This window comes from Bidens hawaiensis, unplaced genomic scaffold (genome assembly GCF_021521415.1).
Source record: "Bidens hawaiensis isolate Kalapana, Puna unplaced genomic scaffold, B.hawaiensis_p1.1 tig00023791_1, whole genome shotgun sequence".
Classification (NCBI taxonomy): domain Eukaryota; kingdom Viridiplantae; phylum Streptophyta; class Magnoliopsida; order Asterales; family Asteraceae; genus Bidens; species Bidens hawaiensis.
The window spans coordinates 166,832-189,153 of record NW_027493735.1 but is presented as its reverse complement, the minus strand read 5'-3'; the positions used below and the strand labels follow the sequence as shown (position 1 = coordinate 189,153).

Sequence of the window (22,322 nt, the reverse complement as noted above, 5' to 3'; positions counted from 1 at the left end):
TCAATTAAATAATACATTTTTATACTTTTATCACTATCATTTCTCTCTTCTTCACTCACAAGTCACAACCACTCTCAGAAAATATTAAAATATTATACGATGTGAACAAGGAAACCTTAAATTTAACTTTATCGTATAACATTTTCTCTCTCATCTACTCACAATCACTCAGAGCATTCTCAACTCTCAAGAAATTTGTAAATTATATGGTATAGTTATAAATGATTGTGAGTAGAGTAGAGTAGAGTAGAGTAGAGTAGAGAGAAAATGTTATACGGGAAAGTTAAATTTGGGGTTTTATTGTATAACATTTTGATGTTTCTGAAAGTGGTTGTGATTGAATGAGAGAGAAACAATAATGATAAAGGTATAAAAATTTATTACTTAATTGAAAATAAGAGAAAAATGTGGTAATTTTTAGTGTAATTATATGATATGTATGGGTATATGGCAGGGAACTGAATTTGAATTCTCTTATAACCATACCATATAATTTACAAATTCCCCTCACATATTTATAGGGAATAGGTTGATAATACTCTAACAAATAGTTACTCTGTGTTGTACGGGGTGAACCAATGACTACTAGAGCAACCCAGCCGTATGAAGCTCTTAGGCGTCTCCAAATAATCTCCAGTTATGAGGAAAACCCACATGCCCGAAAGCCCACGGGTGGTAAAACTCAAACGCTCTCAAGATCAAACTTAAGATCACAAAGATCATAGTTTTTCTTCATTAAGCCACTCATACCCACTAAAGTATTGTCTTGTGGGGATTGAACATTGGTCTAGTTGAGAAACCTAGACTTCTTACCACTACACCACAATACTCACAAAGAATCAATTCTTTTTAGGTAAATAAATTATGCCCAAGGGCTTGTCTTGTTTAATTTTTTTAAAACAGTTTTGTTAGGAAAAAAAAGCTGCTTTCGAAACACTTATTTAAATAAATAATTTAAAAAAGAAAAAAGTTCTTTTAATCATGGTTGTAAAATCCTAACTAGACGTTGATTAATCGCTAGTTCCCACTCCACTTATTAATTTTAAGCTAATTAGCCAATCAATCGGTCAATGGTCATATCTTGCCAAAATCGATGGTTTCTGGCATGATTCCGACCAAAATCAACGGTTTCCAATAAGATTTCATCCAATTTCCGGTGAAAATGTGTATATGTATATATAAACTAAAAGTTACATATAAAAATGTATGTTTGTATATAAAACTTAAAATCATTTTGAGTTTTTTTATTAATTAACCGAATACAAACGGGGTCGGGTAATGATTACAAATACATGAAAAACGAAAAACCGAAATGTTACAAGAGAAACGGATCCTAGATATTTAAACTGGTTGCTTGCAAACCTCCATTGATCCAGAATTATCTCCATATTTGAATTTTGATTTTTAATATATTTTATTATTTTATGTTTATCGCGTTTCCTAGTTTATCTTTTCCTTGTTTAGTATAAGTGGGGATCATGGTTGTTTAGTTTGTTAGTTTTTTATTAAGTTTATTGATAAAGAACGTTTGTTCTTGAACCTTTGGTTCTGTTTATCGTCTTTGTTAATCATGAGTCTCTCGAGCCATTAATCGTTTCCCGAAACTGCATCACACATGACCCTGGATGGTGATATGAACGTTTTCTTCATAGGCACCACTAATGAAGATACGCCATCTTGAATTGACTAATCCTAAGGCCTTTTCTCTCCAAATTAGCTCACCACTCTTCTAGTCTCACATTCATGTTTTGTTTACTTTGTGCGATTAACTTAACTTCATCAACGAAAAGCATTCACCATGGAACCACATCCTAGATCGACTTTTACAACTCATCCATAACATTTGCGGATATAAATGGGCTCAATGCTAGCACTTGATGTAAGCCTACCTCCACATGGAAGAAGTCGATATCTCCAACTGGTGGACACACGCTTGTTATTGCCCTAGCATACACACATGTCTATGAACTTTCTAGGAACCCCTTTGCCCCATAAAGTCTCCCAAATCAATATACGTGGCACATTGGTGTATGCATTTTCCAAGTCGATGAACACCATATGTAAATCTCGCTTCCTTTCCCTATACTTTTCCATCAATCTCCTAACAATGTGTATTGCTTCATTAGTAACCGTCCTGACATGAAACCAAACTTAGCAGCTTAACCCATGTATAATTCCCACAACATTGGGTTTCTTCTTTGTTCTCATATAGAGGAACTACAACACTACTCCAATGATTTGGAAATTTCTTATTTTGAATATAAGATTGAACAAAGTAGTTAACCATTGCAGTCCTTCGTTGCCTAAACACTTCCACACATCAATAGGTATATTATCCGTACCAATTGTTGTACCTTTTCCCATTTACCTAAGCACCCTTTTGTGATACACCAACAATAAGAGTTATTCCATTGTCTTATTTGAATATTGGAGTTTTTGCTTTCTTTGAGGTTATCCCTCCCACCATTGAAAAGGCTATGGAAGTAAGTTTTCTATCACAACATGATGTCTTGTCCTTCACTAACACTTGGCCATCATCTCCTTCAATACTTCACGACTCCTAAATCTTGGCAGGTACGCTCCCTAACTTTGGCAATTTTTAAAAGATGCTCTCATCTTTGTTACCAATAGTTTATACATTTGTTTGTAGGTTGTGTTATTTGCCTCCGACCATGCCTTCTTTTGCCTCCCTTTTGGCCATTTTGCATTTTCCCCTCAATGACACTTTATCTTCTTCATTCATGAACCTCAAAAGCTCCCTAAAAGCAACTTTCTTATCCCTTATCTTGCGCTGAACATCTTCACTCCACCACCAAGAATTCTCATGCCCGATTGTCTTTCACATTGAGATCCCGAGAGTTTCCCTCGCCACCCGAGTAATGTTGGTCGCCATCGCCTCCCACATCTAGTTTGTGTCCCAACTTAGTTTAAATGCTGTTGGCGAGATGACTTTATCTATAAAGTTTGAAAATTTTTCGTGCTTCAAATTTCTCCATCGAATCCTATATCGAATATCTATTACCCCTCTCAGTTCGCTTTTGTCTCAAAGCTATATTTGCCACAAGTAGATTGTATTGAGTCACTATCATCCCCCCTGGATGACCTTGCAGTCCGTCCATAATCTTTGATCTTCTCACCTCAACAAAAGATAGTTAATCAGCGTGCTATACCCTGATTAGACGTGATTCCCTCTTTTTAAAATACAAGGTTATAATACTTTCTCATGTGCTACCGCAAAGTCTAAAAAATCCCTACCTAGCTCAATCATATCCCCAAAGTGGTATCCATGTCAATATCCCTCGATCGGGGTCATTTTTTTTTCCGGGCCCTACGAAGCCGAAGCCTTCCAAGGCCACCCCGTAGGTACGCCGTCCACCTTCACACTAATTTTTGTTAATTCGATTTTTTTTTAAATATTTAACTGTCACAACCGATTCAAGGCCTAGGAGTGTGACCATCAGTTGGTACCTATTTTGTAAATATATCAGAGTTGCGGGTTATTTAGCGGAAGACTTTTATTTTTAATAAAACATTTATTTATTTCGAGTGTTTGCTTGAAAATTTTAATCTGTTTACAGTATTAAAATTTGAGCCATCTCCATGTAGCGAGCATCTATTTCATGAGTGACTCTATTTCCTTGCTACCTGTGCTAAATCTGTTTCCCTGAAATGTGGGGGGGGGGGGGGAATACGTCAGTGATGAGCTGGTGAAACGTTGACTGACTCTTGAAAAATTTTATAACAGTCGTTAAATACAAGTATAGTTTTCTATTTCACAATCTCAGCAAGAATGTATGTCATTCCTGGGATTTGTACCACTGCCACATAATTCAAGACTTCTCCGAGCCACATAGCTCCTGCTTGGAGACATCATTCCCCGAGCTATGTGACCCGGTTGGAGAACCGGTTATGACTTACTTGGTTTTGTATGCCAAATGGTCAGTTATGTATGGATCCAGACACATGTGTAATCGGTTTGAGTTGCTTTTTATTAAATATCTACCTATATTATTAAAGCAACACATTCTTTCCACATGTCATTCAACTAGACCTTCCATATAAGTGCCAAGTGTATAAGTTTCTATTTTTGCAATTTCCATTTAATGAATGATAAAATGAAAAATATGTCGTTGGTGGGAATTGAACTCGCTACCTTAACTTTAAAATGTTTGTGACTTACCAACTCAACTAGGATGAATTGATGTTAACCTTCTATTTTTCTTAATTGTTATAGATTCACAACCTTCCATTTTGATTTCTTTTAAAATACAAATACAAAATATTCTTACTAATCTATGTATTTTAGAAAATTGTTTATATCTTATAAATCCATAAGGTATGTTATTATAGATATTATTAAATTTAACGTTTTTGTTTACTTTTTATCCATCCGTGTGTCACACGGGCTATCATAGTTTTGTATTATAACGCTTTTAGAGATAAGTAATCTCATGCAAACATTTGTCAAACTCTTTGCAATAAACAACCTGTTTACTATAAGAGTAAAATCAGTTCAGTCCGTAAAAAGGTTTAACGTATTCACATGTGATTGTCAGTTCGATGTCGTTTGGAAACCTATTATGTCAGTATGCTGTTAGCCTATATTTATAATAGGTTTGCATAAATATCCAGAATGTTTATTGATCCGGCTGCAGACCTTTAGTCTGGTTTTGATAGCTTTAAACCTTGACTGATCATTTGCTTAAAGAAATATTTAGACCTGTAGTCTTTCTGTTTATTTACCAATCATGTGCTGAGTTTCTTCTTCATGAAGAAATATCTGTAACAGGTTTCTTCTTCAAGAAGAAATGTTAATTTGGCTATGTCCCTTGTATATAAAACTGTATGTTTCTTAATCGTAAAGAAACTATATTTTGACTATATTATTCTGTATGATTTAGTGTTTCTTGATGTTGAATAAACAATATTTCAACTATGACCTTTGTATGTGAATATTATATTTCTTAATCATAAAGAAATATTATTTTGACTATAACATTTGCTTATGAAAAGTTATGTTATGCTTATCTGTAATCAAGGTTCGGGCTATATCCCCGACTATGGTCTAAGCCATTATAATAATAAAATAATAACTTAATCGGAACTCCTACATCTCACGGGTACTTAGAGTTAAATGCCTACAACTGTTCGAGCAGCACTTCTATTCTTTATCATGTATTAGAGTTTAGACTGTCAGAGCTTCAGAGCTTGGCACGTACTACAAGATCGACAAGCGGCTTGTGGCGATGCGAGCGTGTGAAGTGCAAAGTGCGCCACATTGCGCCCATCGCCCATGCGGGTGCACGTCGGGTGCTTCGCACACTCCGCTAGGATTGCTGAGAGTGGTTAGCCACATAAGAATATTAATATGAAAACTCTTTTCCTTATAAAGAGCTTCTATTTTCTTCCTTCTTTCTATGTGGGATGAACGTTTTCTTTCTTATTTATACCCATGTGAAATGCTTCCACTTTCTTCCTTCTTTCCATGTGGGATGGAATTTTCTCATTTTCTTAAAATGAGATGTCTTATTTTTCTTATTTCATTTTTTTTCTCATTACTTTGTCTTGAGAATATTTTCAACCCCTTATCTTTTAAAGTTGACATTTTTAGCCCAAAGTAAATATGGGATTTTTCGGGATGTTACATTAACACATAAAAACTAACTTATAAACATTATAACTAACACAATCTAGTTTTAAATTAAAACCGACTTTTAAATATTAACCAACAAGTAGATTATTATATCAAATAATTATTAAAAATAGATATAAATAGACATGCAAAAAGACCGGTTCTTATCTAAAACCGGTTTTAGCCAAACTGGTTCCCAAACTGAACCAGACTGCCGTTTCGTATAGCGGTTCGCTCATTTCACAATCAATCCGGTTTTAAAATTGTTTTCTTTTTTTGTCTCAACCCGATTTTAAACCGCTTAAAACCGGTTTCAAATCGAACCGAACTGATTTTAATCAGTTTGACAAATTATACGATTATACCTGTTTCTAAACCGAACCGGTTTGATCCAAAAAAAAACAGTTTTGTACACATGTAGATATTAATAGGTGGTTAATTAGGCCCGGCCATCAAAGACACAAAAACGTACTGGGCTTTAGCCCAACTAGCCATTCACTAACAACAATAGGGTTTCACTCACATAATTCTAAACCCTGTATAAAACACCAGCCCCCAAGCACACCAACACCTCATTCAACATCTTTTTTATTAGGTTTTTTTTTTGGTATTTTTTCCCAAAATCAAATCTGCGATGAAGAGAAACGAGGAAAACTAGCGATGATTGCGGCCATCTTCCGCAAGATGACTCACTTATTTCTCATTTTGGTTCGTATTCACTGAGCAAATCTGTTTTATATTTAGCGTTTATTCAAAACAAAACGAACGAAGGACCTATGGAGGAAGTTTGCCATAAACTAATGCTCTTTCGGCCAAGTTTGCCTTCGAATATCAATCAATTAGTGGATTGTTATAGATCGTCGAACCGGTTTTTGTACAATCCGGTTCGGTTGTTGTTACTCAGATCTAGTTATTATTCACACATTTTTAAATTAGTCTTTGTGTTGTTTTTGTTTTATAATTATTAGCGAAGGTCCCAGCAGGGAGGGTGATTAACTCCAAACGACTCCTCTCTAACACTTTATTATTACCTTCGAAGATTTAATGGCCGACTCGTAGGATGCACAAATTTGTTTCGTTTATGTGATGTCTTGAAATCTCGGCTATATTTTTTACATTATTGTATGTATTTTTATAGGACCAGGTATTTCTTAGAAATACAAGAAGCTTTAACTTTTGTTGCTAGGGTAGTCCGAGTATAGTAAATTTTTTTTTTTGTTATGATTTAGGTTCACTAATTTATTTTTTTTATAAATATAGGTTTAAAAGAGTAATTATTATCATTACTATAATTATAATTAACAAGTTTGGTGTCCCAATGGTCCATCGGGCCACTTGACGGCACCGTATTAGTCGGTGATTTTTTTAGTTTAGTTACCTTAATAAACGAAATGGAAACCGACCAAATTTCAATTTTTTTTTGTTTTGGTTTGGGTCCATAACAAATTTAAAAGGAATTGATTTAGTTTGAGTAGACTTGCGGCCTTATTTAAAGCCTGTGATCGAAAATGCCACTCACTGATAAACCCCCCTCCCCTCTTCCCCAATTGGTTGTTGGTCTTTATATTATTTTTGTTTTTTTAGTTCCGGTACCACAAGGGACATAGTTAAAGCTGACCAAATTCATGTCAAGTTACTGTTTCAATGCTTGAGATTGACAACGCTTTGGTTTACCATTGTCTGGTTTGCTAACCAAATAAACATTGTCCTAAACATTTTATTTTTTTTATATGTTACTGTTTTTATATATTTGACAAGTTAATTTTTTTGGTTTTAACCTTTAAATTTTACCAATGTTGTCTATATTTTAAAGAACGCAGCTAGCACTGACAGAATTTGTGTTGACTCATCGTTGTAACGCTCAGGTTTTACCAACGTTGGGGTTTTAAAAATTTGGGATTATCTGGTGATCGGCTGGAGACTCTTTAACGCTATTGAAAAACCCCTAAATTAGTGAACCAAAAAAACCAAGGATGAATTTTGTTTATCTTGGGATTGTGCTGTGGATACGATGTCACATTAATATTTGCTAAATATGTTAATTTAAAATTATTACAAATAATGATAGAAAAAATGCTATCATGCTGCGCTAAAATGTGTGGGTACTAAGTAGGTGGACTAATAGCACTCAGGTCCAAGAAAGGTTAGGTCCAGGTATAGGTGGCAAGCAATGGAAGTGAAGGACAGCCATGTTTTGTAGAGGATGTAATGGTTTGTGAATTTTAAGGTGCACCAAGTGCCAAACAATAAACTGTATTTTATGTTGATATTTGCAAATACTGCCTCATTTTATGGCCTGGAAAAAATGGTCCTCTTGTTTGCTCATTATTAGTATATATATATATTTTAATTTTAATTTGCAAAGTTCTCTCGAGTCCTATTTTCACTGTTCCTTTCAAATGTGTTGTAATTCTTGCTATAGATGCTGTACATATTCTTTTCATTTGGTTGTGCTCCACGTGTTGATACAACCTTTACACGTGTGCTTCTCTTTGATTTTTATGTCCATGTTTTCTTTTCATTTTCCATACCTTGGTCGAACCGTTGGAGTTCTTTAGTTGTTCGATTTCATTCCGACAAGCAAGGCTTTTGTTTTACATTTCCAGAGACGGCCCACCACAGCATCTCAGACGTTGTAGCATCTTTATTGTCCTAAAACCCCAAAATTACATCGACAGTTGCTTTCCAGAACGTTTGCACCAGAGAACCATTACGCTTTTTTTTCTTCGGTTTGCTGCAAAAAAAAAAAAAACTGCAGAAAAAGGTGTGGCCCTTGAGTTGTTCTTCCCATTTCTATAATAAAATTTCAAATTTGGTTGCTAGATGCATGTACGATTTGGGGTTTCACACATATGAATTGAAGTATTATTAATAGATTGATGATGGATTTTGAAAATCTAAGTTTCTTTCAATGTGGTTTGTTGTTCACAGAATCGTGCACACAAACACACACGTTCAGATAATTTGTTAAGAATCGTTGGAACTACATAGTGTTAAATATTTCATGTTAGCATTTGACATGAAGTTGAACTCGATTTTAATTAATGTTATATTAACCATCTACATCTTTTGGAGGTCAAAAAGTATTTGGTTGCTTATTTTTACTTTGAGTAGGACATTCTCTCCTTTTATAATTTGTATGATAATCCCAATGATGGCTGATGTTCATAAGTTAGATAGGTGGTCCAACAAGTTTAAATGTAAATAGAGTGTAGGCAACTTACATAAATAAGATACATGCAATTTGATTGCATCTCATACAAATTTTTGAAGTTTAGGTCGTGGAGCCTATTTTTTTATTATGGAAAGTTGCAAAATAAATTGGAATATATTTGAAGTTAAATCTTTATCTTGGAATATAATTGGAATATATTAATAACTAGTTGGTATTTAATTTGAAACAGTTTTATTAATCTAAGCTGTAAACAAAAAGTAAAATTATTCACAACTAAACCAAACGATGCCAAAAATCAATTAACTGAAAATTGATTGATTAAATATTAAAAATGGATCAAATTAGATTGTGCACACCCTTGTGATGAGGTTTATCCCACTATCCCAGCTAGAGATGTGTTGAATATGATTTTTAAAATCACGTTGGAAGAATATTATTAAGGTAATTTATCCATTGCATTGTATTAGAGTAATCTATCCGTTGAATAATAATAATAATAATAATAATAATAATAATAATAATAATAATAATATAAGCTGGCTCAAGTGAGTAGAATAAGGGTGAATGAAGGGGGTTTGGTTGGGTCGGTACTGATGAAAACTTCACCACATCCATCTCGAATACCAAACAAAATTGTTCTTGATTTGGGTGACCACGTTGAACTTCCCGAATGTTAAACAACGTTCTTACAACCATTGCACATTTCTTTAAAAAAATATCTAATAAACAATTAGTGTGTGTTTTTTCCGTATGTATCCAACCCAAATTAGCATTATTTTAACCCAAGACACTACATTTATGTTAAAATGTAATCATTTCCATCTCAAAAATTAGTTTTCACAAAACAAATGGGCACCTAGACTACCACCAAGAGTGTGGACCGGCAATGGAGAAGTGACTTTGGCAACAATTTTATTAAATTTTTGTTGGCATTCCCACTAAATTTTGGTGAAACCAATCACTAAGTACACCAAATTAATTCAAAATGACGGGATTTGAACAACTGCATAATTGACAGACGAACGGAGGTTGAAACAAATACAAGCCCCTTTGTGAGTACATAACACTACACTAGAGACATGAATTTTATTACTTCAGAGCGTGGAACATTCCAAACAACCATCTCATTTTTCAGGTGATCTAGTTTAATGTGATGATTTTCTCTCTTCTGATGGTGAAGACTATTATTTTTATTGGATTTTGTATTGTTATTTGTGTTTTTGGATTTTGTATTGTTATTTGTGTTTTAAGAGTCTTTTTATTAATTCCTATTTTGCTTTTTTATACATGAATTTTGATTTAAAAAAAATAATGTGTTTTTTAGGTTTTGGGATTGACCAAGAAATCACATAATCTAAAATACTTCTTTTATTAAAAAAGATTTCAAATTTTTTATACTCTCTGAGCCTTCTAAAACTCATGAGAGTAGTTGATTATTTAATTCTGATTAGGAATTTCATTTTACTCGTATTGGTATACGATGCATACTTTTTTTAAATTTGGTATTTTTTTGTATTGGTATCGATTAAAAAATGCAGAGTTTTTATTGGATATAAGGTACATGTCCCCGTTATTAAATTCCAATATTAATAGAGGTGCAAACATGCCGAGCCGAACCCAACTGGAGTCGAGCTTCCTTCATTTTGACTTATTGAGGGCTCGAGCTCACGCTCGGCTCGTTGATTATTTATTAATTGATTTATACACTTTTAATTATTTTTATATATTTTGATAAAAAAAAAACTTTAAACAAGTCTAAACTCGGCTTGAGCTCAACTAGATAACCTAAAACTAACTAAAAATAGGCAAAAAAAAAAAAAAAAAAAACACATAAGGATCAACTTAGTCTTAATAATAAGTAACGAGCCATGCTTAAAGTTTTTTTTTATCGACGTAGGGATGGGGTTTTTCACTATGGATTTGAATTACACAAAATCAAATTAAATATGCTATAGTGGTAAGAGAGACTTTGTGTTTTATGTGATATAGGTTCGCTTCCCGCTATTATCATTTTGTTTTGGCGGACCGAATGATGAAGGAAGATTAGACAAGGCGTTCACCGGTTGAATCATTAAATTGAACATGATTTACTTTACCGCAACGTAACTCTTCACCGTATCAAAAGACAAGGGTATCCTAACCTGACGAATCCGGATTCGTTTGCCGTTAAAAAAAAATTAACGTTCTCACTCAGTAACTCACATCAACAAAGAAGTGAAGAAGCCATACGAACATAGAGATGGTGATGGCGATGGTATCAATGTCAAAACCCTCGTTTTCACAGCAACCGTTACCTCATGATCTCGCCGGAACCTCCACCTCTCGCGGCCGTGACCTAGTTTTCATCGTCAACCCTAGAGGTTGTTACGTTCCTATTATATTTATACATATACACATCGACGACTAATCAATTGATCTGTATTACACACACCTTAGGTGCTAATGGCCGTACCGGAAGAGAATGGAAGAAGCTGCTGCCGTACCTTAGGTTTCGCCTCGGTACTCATTGCAATGTAATGTCACGCAGATACTTCATGTTAAGCATTATGCATCATAATTCATTTTACACTTACCTTTTAGGGTTTAGCATTACTTTTATGGTTTATAGTTTAGATTTTAGCGTTTAAAGTTTCCGGTTACGAGCCGGTTACAACGCCGCTAGTATCATGTAAAATTCATGCATAAAGCAATTTAACACTAATAATCCAGTATACTCTCCTACCATTAACAAATTAACCTTTTGTAACTTGCAAAACACTAAAAATTGTAGCAAGTAGGAACTGATTAAGACTTAAAACACTAACATTGAACACTAAAAGTTGATAATCAAGACTTAAATAACTATGTTTAATACCTAATTGTATTAAGAAGACAATTCGAGAGCTCATTCTTGAAATAATTGTGTATTAGCATAGGAAGACAATTGCTAGATGCTAATGTCAGATCGATCTAGGCCATGCTCATTTTTATTAAACTCTGTTAGTCAATCAAAAACGACGATCGGTGGTTTTTATTCAAACGTGAACGCTGTGTTACAAAGTCCGAACTAGTTGTAGTTGAAACCGGCTTTTCGAAGGGGTTGGTTTCAAGCTTGTTACAAAGTCAGGGCCGGCCCAAGCAGGTGCAGGAAGTGTCATCGTGCAAGTCCCATAATTTTTAGGGGCCCAAGCTTATTAACCTATTATTGGTTAGCCTGTGTGGTTAACTGCCTCCTACAGTTAATATTGTTTACAACCCGGTTTGTACTACACCAGATTACTGGTTATTAACTGGTTTCGGTTTAGGTTCGGTTGACCGGCTAGAATTTGCACATCTAGCGGTTATTAAGGTTAAGCGATGGCTCATTGCTAGATGCTAATCGATCTAGGTCATTTAACCGAACTTGACCGGTTACATAGGTTATGGGTTTGCCACTCAAAAACCTAATTGACAATAACCTGCTTTAACTGTTTGACCACAAACGATTAATAACCAATATTCTAAAAACCGGTTAACCGACATTTGCACCTCTACCTCTAATAACAGTTAACAGATTTCAAAACTGGCCTTATGAGGTTTTTGAATATTCAACAAGAGATGAAAGTTAAAGAACATTATTTCTCAAATGGCCCACCATGGAACTCTACATTAAAAAACCATTTAAACATACCACAAATCAAATCACATTAATAAACGACGTATGATTCATAGTCTCCTCAAGCAAATCATCATGCACTTTCAGCTTCTCTGTTTCACCAACCAACCTCCGGATTCCCCACTGCCGTCGTCCATGGCGGCACATCAATCGTCACCAATGACCGCACCCCTATCTTCGCCCCTTCCCTGATCTTCACATTCCTCAACACCGTCACTCTAGAACCGATCGAAACCCCATCACCAATCTTCGGATACTTGACCCCACCTACCTTCCTGGTCCCACCCAATGTCACGCGATGCAAAATTGACACCTTTCCAACCGCCGCTGTCTCCCCGATTACCATGCCGGTGGTATGATCCAACAAAATCCCCTTCCCAACCCTGGCGATAGGGTAAATGCCTATTGATAAAACATCCGCTATGCACTTGTGCTGCACTCACGCATAGCATATGTATTCTCAGTGGACATCCACCCCACCGTTGGAGTTGGGAAGGGGTTTCTATTGGAGCACACCACCGGCGTGGTAACCGGTGAGACGGCGGTGGTTGGGAACGTGTCAATTTTGCACCACGTGACGTTGGGTGGGGCCGGTAAGGTAGGTGGTGATCGGCATCCGAAGATTGGGGATGTGGTTTTGATCGGTGTCGGAGCGACGATTTTTTTTTGGGGGGGGGGTTAAGATTGGGGAAGGGGCGTGGTCGCTGATGATGATTGATGTGCCACAGTGAACGATGGCGGTGGGGAATCTGGTGAGGTTGGTTGGTGGAATGAAGATGCCTAAAGTGCATGATGATGTGCCTGGGGAGACTATGGATCATACGCTGTTTATTTATGTGGTATGTTTATATGGTTTAATGTAGTCAGGTTGTGAATTGGGGTTCCATGGTGGGCCATTTGAGAAATAATGCTCTTTTGACTTTTATCTCTTGTTGAATATTCATAAGGCCAGTTTTGGGACTGTTAATTGTTATTCGAGGTAGAGGTGTAAATGTTGGTTAACCTTAGAATATTGGTTATTAAATGTAACAGGTTATTGGTCAAACAGTTAAAGCTGGTTATTTTTAATAACCAGGTAAGGTTCCTAATAGGTTTCTGGGTGGAAAACCCCTAATCTATGTAAAGATAGAGGGGCGCGGATTGGGTTATGGAAACATTGCAATGTGAGACTTTTATTGCCAACTTAGGTTTTGTTTTTACTTTTTAGTAACTAATTGTATTAGGAGCACAAATTAATTATGCATAATAATGCGTAATGTAGCAATAAAAGTCTCACATTGCAATGTGTTTTGTAACAACGAGGTGACTATGAATATATGAGGCATTTGTGTTTCTATATTACATTTTCTGAAAATTTTGTTTTGATATGGTTTTTGTTTTTAAGAATAGATGTTTAGGTGATTTTAGTTAACTTATGGAGGGTGACGACTGACGCCTAACTTATTAACAGCCTGAAAGAAGCTGCTGCCGTATCTTAGGTTTCAACTCTCTAGTAATTGTAATGCAAGACTTTATTTCATCATCTCCTTGCTAATCTGATGGATACATACATCCTTCATGTTGCTGCATTAAGCATTATGCAGTTTAAAAGTTAGGCTTTGTATTTAATACGTAATTGTATTAGGAAGACAATTCGGGAGCTCATTCATGAAAATGGCTAGATGCTATGCTAAGAAGCCCTTCTACTTGTGGAATGTTGAATTGTCAAACTTAAAGAGAAAGTAAGCATAAAAAAAAAAACCAAGGCTAGTTGTATCGTCAAGGGGTAAGTAGAAGAATGGTCATGTGATTTTTGGATGCTTTCAGGAGTTATATTATATTGCTGTCTCCAGGCACAAATTAGTAGCTTTCACTATCACTCGGTGAAATAAAAGATAAATTTATAAATAAACTTCTGAGATAATGCTGCATCACTATCGCTCCGTGAAGTATTGTTGTTTGGTAACTTTGGCTATTTACATTGCTTAAACTGACACATGACAATACAATGGGAGATCATGTTTATTTCATTGTGATATATTTAAAGTTTATTAATTTTGAACTGCTCAGTGTTATGGTTTTGAGAAACTTTGTTCCGAGATAATCATGTGAAGGGTATCAGTGGTTAGAAGCTTAATTAACAACTTGGCATTCTGGTTTTGTGTTTCTATTTGGCCACGATCTGCTAAATAAGGTGACTGTATGAAACTATGAATGTCTTATCAGTTATGCAAATGAAAATCATTTCACCGGTCAATTTGTGGTTATAGGCAGTTAGAATGTTTCATGTCATAAAAACTGTATTTTAGTGAATGCATTTTCTGAGAATTTTGTTTCATACGGACACATATGCTTTTGAGAATAACGGTTAGGTGATTTTTGTTGACTTATGGAGGGTGACACCTAACAGTTTAGCAATTAACAGCCTGAGTGATTGTCTAAGATCCAAAGATGTGTCATTAATGGAATATAGAAGTAACAACAAATGCACATATCCAGTTTTGATGGGAGTTGTGTGGCATGCAATTAGTTATATACCAGGGTTGGGGGTGGCATGGTTGGAATTTGTAGTCACATTCCACATCTCTATTTTGTGTTAGAGCATGCAGTTAATTGGCATGCTTCAATGAAGTCTTCTTATAAAATGTGCTGACTAATCTTCATATTTCAACAGATAAGCGAATCTTTGACTTCCGGCCCATCTCACGCGATAGACATAACAAGAGAGGTAGACCTGTTGCGCCTTTATGTTTGCACTAAATTCATGTATTTCAAATTACTCAGACTTATAAAGGACCAAATGTTGGTAGGCCATACGTGAAGGTGCTGATGCAGTTGTGGCAGTTGGGGGTGATGGGACTCTTCATGAGGTGAAACACTTTTCAGCATGGTATATATATTCTTTGTGAACAGTTAAGCATTGAATTTTGTACTGAAAGCACAAGAGCTTGTTGAATGTCAGGTTGTTAATGGATTCTTCTGGGGTGGAAAACCAGTTTCTAAACATGATTCAAAGGTTCCCGGTACAACATCACTTGGTGTAAGTGATCGCATAGAACTCTTATTTCAAAATCCCACATTATTATTTTCCAAATATTATTAACTAATAGGGAGACATCTAAGTTCCTATTCATCTGCAGTTAATACCTTTGGGGACCGGGTCTGACTTCGCAAGAACTTTTGGCTGGTTAGTACTTTTTTCACTCGCCTTTTCGGTTATTTGATATTTAATCAGTCACCCAAGTTTTCTAAGGCTGTATCACTTCGAATATATGATTTACTAAGCACAATGAAAGGCTAAACATTATCATAAGTAAACCTTTACAACGGTTTCAAACATTATTATATTCTTGAACAACAGTTTTCCTTCTTTTCTAGGTCAAACGATCCTGTTGACGCCATTGAACGCATAGTTAAAGGTAGTGATTTCTTTTTTTGAAACTGCATATAGCTTTTTGAAGGTGTAACTTGTTGCTTCCATATACATTTTTGTTCCGATTGTTCAACTGGAAGCCCTTTTGCAGGATCTACGTCACGAATTGATGTAGGAGTTATCACTAAAGAAGGTGCAGATTCTCATTACTTCATAAATGTTGCTGATATTCATTTGTAAGTTGTTATGCTTTACCGCTAATGTTGTCTAATAATATTGTTTTTATAATCATAATTTCCACATTAATAATCTCAGAAGTCAAAGAACTCGGGGAAGCACTTTTTTAAATGACATTGTTATGTAAAATTTCAGGAGTGCAAAAGCAGGCTATCATGCATCTAAATACAAAAGATTTGGGAACTTGTGTTATGTTATTGGTGCATTGCAAGCATTTTTTGGCCATCACAACCAGGATTTAAGGATTAGAGTTAGCACTTTCTATACTTGAATAGTTGAATTGCTATTTATTCTTGTTCTTTATTATAAACAAGCGTTTTATGATTTATTTTAGATCAATGACGGCGAATGGGAACTATATCCCAAAGTAACTGCTCTGTGCGTTGGAAACGCACAATTCTTTGGCGGTGGAATGAGGATCACTCCCAATGCCCACCCTTCAAGTGGAAACTTCGAGGTGCAATATACGCTTATTTAATATTTAAGTCAATTTAGAGATGGTGTGCTTGTTATGGAATAACCGTGAGTAACTTTTGTTTGTCTTCCGCCTATCAGGTGGTGACACTTCAAGATTTCAAATGGCATGACTTTATTCTGAAACTACACAGGCTGTACAATGGAACACATTTATCAATTAACAATGTCTTATCAAGGAGGTATCTACTCTTTTAAAACACTTGAAAGTTCATATTTATTCGTTTCATTAAATATGATTTATATTATGATATGTATGCAAATTTAAAGGACGTTGTAAATTTGAAAATGGGTATATTTGATAGATAAATATGATATTATACGGGGATATATTTCGAAAGAAAAAAAATGGAAATCGTAAATATATAATGGATTATCTTTTTAGTTGGTTTTGCCATTATTTGCAGTGCATTCTCGATCGAAGTAGAGGAGGTTATGGGCAGCGACAGCGTTTTCGTACAATCTGATGGAGAGTATCTGGGATTCCTTCCAAGAAAGTTTGCAATTCTGCCATCTGTTATCAGCATGATTTGCTGAAACCACAAGTAATTTCAATATCGTTTTTGATTCGAGTCATCATTTTTGGTCAGATGAAGGGCTTTGTTCGTTAGCTAGCAATCTCAACCGGCACCGGTAGATGTCTCATTTTAGAAGAATTTAATATCTGGTGGGAGTTTAATAAGCTATGTATGTATGTATGTTTCATTTGTATTATGATATATCACTTGTATAAAAATGCAATAATTAAATGATCAGTTAGTGAAGACTTACCAGTATGGCACTAACATACAAATCTTGTAATCCGACATCCCAAAGATTTCATGAAAATTTGTGGATCCGTCACATAGCTGAGCGTAATGCCTTATGACCGCGTTTTTTGTATTATGTTGAGTCGACTAGTTTTTTTTAAGCTGTGTTTCTTTTATGGAAATTTAATGTGTAAAATCTTTTAATGTTATATTTGTATAATTTTTGTTTACTATGTTTTAACATGAATACACAGTTCAAGTTTTTATTTCTAATCTTTTTCTTACATAAATTTGGATATAATCATATAATCATCTTCAAATTTTTATTTGTTGTACGCCCTGCTTGCAGTGCACGCATATAATGTATATATGTGTGAACCCTCAGGTGGGCAAAAGCGAAATTGCACTAATTTTGACGTTATTTTACCAATATCGTGAAAATAACGTTAAAAGTGGCGGAAGGTTAATCAGGCATCATGTGGTGGCGTTGATAGCCGAAAGACAAGGGTACATGCACCAATCGGTCGGTGTCCCGATGGTTGAGTGTTATGTGTCTTATGTCCAAGGCTTGATGCAAAACTACTATCGAGCCGAGGGTCTCACCGGAAGCAGCCTCTCTATCCCTATGGGGTAGAGGTAAGGCTGTCTACATTTTACCCTCCTCAGACCTTACTATAGCTTTGCTATTGGTTGGATATACTGAGTACGATGACGATGATGATGATGATTTGTTGACAATATATACCATTTTTAATTGCACTTATGAACAACTTCGTAAGTATATCTTTGATATGGAAATCAAATCCAAAGGATCCAGTTTGAGCAAATTTTAAATTAAAAAATTTTGTAGGAATGGCTAAAACTTTTCAACTAATGGTGTGCATGTTAATGGTGTATCGTACACGAATAAACCATTGGTGACATCAAAGTATGTCTGAACCCAATGATTTAAAACCAAGATAAATGATCTTAGAACAAAGAAACACTGCTTCAATTGTCTTGCCTAAATAAAGAATCCAAATCTATTTTAAACGAGACGAAAGAGGGGGGGGGGGGGGATGGCAACAGCTAAATTTGAGAATAGAAGCTAACTCTTCCTTTTCTTCATAGACCATTTGAATAATACAAGAAATGGATTCACCAAAGTCACAAAAACAAAAACAAAAAACAAATGATGCAAGTACAAACCTAATATGCCCTTTGCTTTTATTGCGTATCCGAAAGAACATAATAGGAGGAGAAGAGAATACAGTCATTCTAAGATCATGTCACAATCTCTAAGATACATCATCAAACTCTCAGTGAGTAGGGTGGTCTGGATTGAATTTAACAGACTCCCTCCAAATCAACTCTTTGATATGTTCTTCTGTGCATGACGGCTGCTCAAAGTCGAAACTAAAAGGCTGCGGGCACACTGGTTCCTCGTTGATCTCATGTAGGGGCGCCAAATATGGGTGACTCAGTGCCTCCTCAACTGCAGTTCAACCAAACTCATTATTTATTATTATTATTATTATTATTATTATTATTATTATTATTATTATTATTATTATAATAATAATAATAATAATAATAATAACAATAAAAATAACTATATTATGCTTAGAACACAATACCTGTAATACGCCTATTTGGGTCAAATACGAGCATTTTTTCTAGTAAATCAACAGCTCCAGGAGATGTATTAGGGAATCTAGCAGAGAATTGTTGCCTCGGATACTGAGGAAGCTGTCTAACGTATCTTCGTGCATTGTCACTCCTCAGAAAACCAAGACTCGCGTCGTCTGGTGAACCTATGAGCTAAACAAAGTCAAAACAAAAAAAACCAATGGTCAAATAAATCATGTTTAAATGCTAAAAAAAAAGAAAAAAAAAGAAGAGTTACCTCTGTGATGAGTCTGAGCTGATGAACATAATCTTTGCCTGGAAAAAGCGGTTGACGGGTCATGATTTCACCAAGAATGCAACCAACTGACCAGATGTCAATAGCCGCAGTATACTCTGAACAATTCAAGAGCAACTCAGGGGCACGGTACCAGCGAGTGACAACATATTCAGTCATGAAGTCGGTTTCAGAAGTTGTTCTCGCAAGCCCAAAATCCCCGATTTTTAGATCACAGTTCGCGTTCAGAAGCAAGTTGCTTGGTTTTAGATCACGATGCAAGACGTGTGCAGAATGAACATATTTGAGCCCTCGTAGTATTTGGTAAAGAAAATACTGCATAGAATCAAAGATTCAGTCATCAGAATTAAGTCGCAAAATATGAGCAATTTAAATGAAGCGAACTGAGCCAAACCCGACAGTGATCATCAGCCAGAGGCTGGTTAGAACGTATTATTTGGTGAAGATCGGTGTCCATTAACTCATAAACGATGTAAACATCATTGAAGTTTTCCTTTTGCGGAGGCCGTATTATATCTTTGATTGCAATAACCTGAAAAAGTTAAGCGTTCATTATTACAAAATCATAATATTATTACAAAGACAAACTTATAAAGGTTCACCGAAAAGAACTCACATTTTCATGGTCCATGTGCCTAAGAAGCTTAATTTCTCTTAAAGTCCTTTTGGCATCTATTCTGTTATCAAATGCATTGCCAATTTTCTTTATGGCAACTTCTTCACGTGTCTCCGCATTCGTCGCAGCACTAGATCAAGTCAACAAAATTATTTAGGCCAAAATATTATCATAATCATCTACTAAGAAATAACTTAAAAAAAAACTAATTATGTAAAATGATGTAACACCCTAAATCCAACAAATTCTACCTCAAAAAGACAATTCATCAAAGTTTCGATCCCGCACACATGAAACGAAATGTAAGTAAATTAACTAGTCAAACCAATCACAAATAATTATAATCCTAAATTTTCAATAATCACTATATTTGTCATCTCTGTACCTAGGAGTACAAATGAATATATCATACAAATAATACGAAGTAATGTAAAAAGGGCACGGTGATAATATCGCTATAATAAGAAAAAAGTAGAGTAATGATAACTACGCTACACTTTACAAGCAGAGTAATTATTATTAATCTACTTCATTCTGCTGCGGATTACTTATTATTACACTACAAGAAAAAAAACAAGTAACAATAATTGCGCTACACTTTACAAGCAGAGTAATTATTAGTCCACTACTTGTATTTTGCTTGTTGTGGCGTAATTACCCTACCAAGAGTAATTACAAACAAGTAGAGCACTACTTCATTTTGTTGTAGATTGCTTATTATTACGCTACAACGAAAAACAAGTAGAGTAATAGTAATTAATTTCTCTACTTGTATTTTGGTGTAGTGTAATTAATCTATTCAAAGTAATTACGAAAAACATCCATCTTTCTTCGATTCGTACTCATTCATTTGTATTAGATCCAACTCCTAACTCAAGGATACATACTTATTTGAGAAGAGAAATTAAAAAACTAATTACTAAAATCAAATAAAAATTATACCAACATCAAATTCAACCAAAATAAGTTAATAACCACAACCCATCCTAATCATTCAAAAAAAAAGGTAACAATTAATAAAGAGAAAATAGAATCATACCAAACAATACCATAAGCACCTCTACCGACAGGGCGGATGGGAGGAACATACTTCCTAGACACCTCAAAAAGATTACCGTACACATTATACTGAACATACCGACCACCATGTGTTGGAACACCTTTAATGTTGTTACCCTGATCCCCTGAGTTTGTCTCCATAGGCTGTTCTTTTTCACTCTCTCTCTCTCTCTCGAGAAACACAACCTAGAACTAGAACTAGAACTAGAACTAGAACTAGATATTATGTCTTTGACATGTTCTGGGCTTATGACTTTGAAGAGAGAGAAAGTTGTGTTACTTTTTCAAGGGGAACGTGTAAAACCCGTGAAGGCAAAAGGAAAAGAAAAAGAAAAAGAAATTACCTTTTTTATATTTATTATTGTTGAATTGTGAATTGTGTGTGGTGTGAAATGTCACACCTGTTGAAGGGGGGGTTGATTATTTGACTAATGTTTATCAATTAATTTTCATGGTGGGTGATTTTTGTTGGAGTGTAGTAAGGGTTTAAAAGTAGCAGTAGAATTTTTATATAATTTACTATAAAACAATTACAATAAAGTGGCAGGCAAACGGGCAACAAGTTGCGCCGCAACCCCATTTTGAACAGCAAAGCCAATCCTGCTAAAAACGAAGCTTTGGGACCTAGAAGCTGAAGAGGTTCCGTGTACGACGCGCTGAACCCTACTCAAAAATTTCATAGCCTCTGGAGCCAGAAAACCAAATGTATCAAAGGCAAATGGTCGGGTTGAAAATTTTGTTTCTATGGTCGGGTTGAGAAATATTTTTTCATCAGCTTTTTTTTTAACTGTAATATTGGTTTAACAAAGAAATAAAAAAAAATTATATTATTGTTCCATCTTCGATTTCTCTATTTTAGTTTTGGAGATTTAACTTACTTTACGGATCAACCGGGAGATTGATTATCCCGAATCAGTCTCTATCATGATTTGCCATGATATTAACACATATGATCATTTCCTTAATTTACCATCTAAACATGTTAAGTTAATCAGTATAATCTTGTTTGAAAGTTGGCAATTTCTTCAATAATTAACGAGAAAAAGATTATCAATTGATTAAAATGAATCTAGAGAAAGCATAGTGATGTTTATGCACAACACAAAAGTTATGAGAATGAAATGAACGATTTATTTTTCAATCATAAAAGTAAAAAGATAAGAAAGTTAAATAAATGTATTGGCAATTGTTTGTCACGTCTCTCTTCTAAAAGTAAAACAACTATGAACAAATTAATTTGATTGTTCGTTCATGCATATATTAACTTATATTTGTAGATATATAACACAAAACTAAAATATGCATAAAATTAAAATATGTATGAACAAATTAGCTTTATGGCTTCTATGTATAACCTACGTGGGGTATATATGTAAGAAACACATAATTTAAAAAATAATAATATTAAATGATGATGATGATGATGATGATGATGATGATGATGATGATGATGATGATGGTGGTAAGAAGTTAATGTTCTTTCTCACCCCT

The 22,322-nt window shown here is 34.9% G+C and overlaps 2 protein-coding genes and 1 non-coding gene across 3 annotated transcripts; 2 read left to right on the top strand and 1 right to left on the bottom strand.

Moving 5' to 3' along the window:
• The first annotated feature begins 6,597 nt into the window (after positions 1-6,597).
• LOC143568014 (small nucleolar RNA snoR145) lies at positions 6,598-6,745 on the top strand. The gene has a single exon (XR_013141509.1). It is a non-coding gene; the product is annotated as a small nucleolar RNA snoR145 (small nucleolar RNA).
• Positions 6,746-11,050: 4,305 nt separating this feature from the next.
• Positions 11,051-17,191, top strand: LOC143568012 (sphingoid long-chain bases kinase 2, mitochondrial-like). The gene is made up of 12 exons (XM_077054278.1): positions 11,051-11,167; positions 11,244-11,320; positions 15,095-15,148; positions 15,231-15,290; positions 15,383-15,460; positions 15,561-15,607; positions 15,799-15,839; positions 15,945-16,029; positions 16,166-16,280; positions 16,365-16,487; positions 16,586-16,686; positions 16,912-17,191. Exons 1-12 carry the CDS (start codon positions 11,053-11,055, stop codon positions 17,039-17,041), a joined length of 1,026 nt encoding a protein of 341 aa, XP_076910393.1. The 5' UTR covers positions 11,051-11,052; the 3' UTR covers positions 17,042-17,191.
• A 1,237-nt stretch (positions 17,192-18,428) lies between these two features.
• On the bottom strand, positions 18,429-21,011 carry LOC143568011 (mitogen-activated protein kinase homolog MMK2). Its single transcript, XM_077054277.1, has 6 exons — positions 20,812-21,011; positions 19,773-19,902; positions 19,551-19,688; positions 19,139-19,471; positions 18,870-19,053; positions 18,429-18,727 (listed from the first exon to the last, which is right to left on the bottom strand). The coding sequence occupies exons 1-6, from the start codon at positions 20,970-20,972 to the stop codon at positions 18,552-18,554; spliced, it is 1,122 nt and encodes a 373-aa protein (XP_076910392.1). The 5' UTR covers positions 20,973-21,011; the 3' UTR covers positions 18,429-18,551.
• Between the last annotated feature and the right edge of the window lie 1,311 nt (positions 21,012-22,322).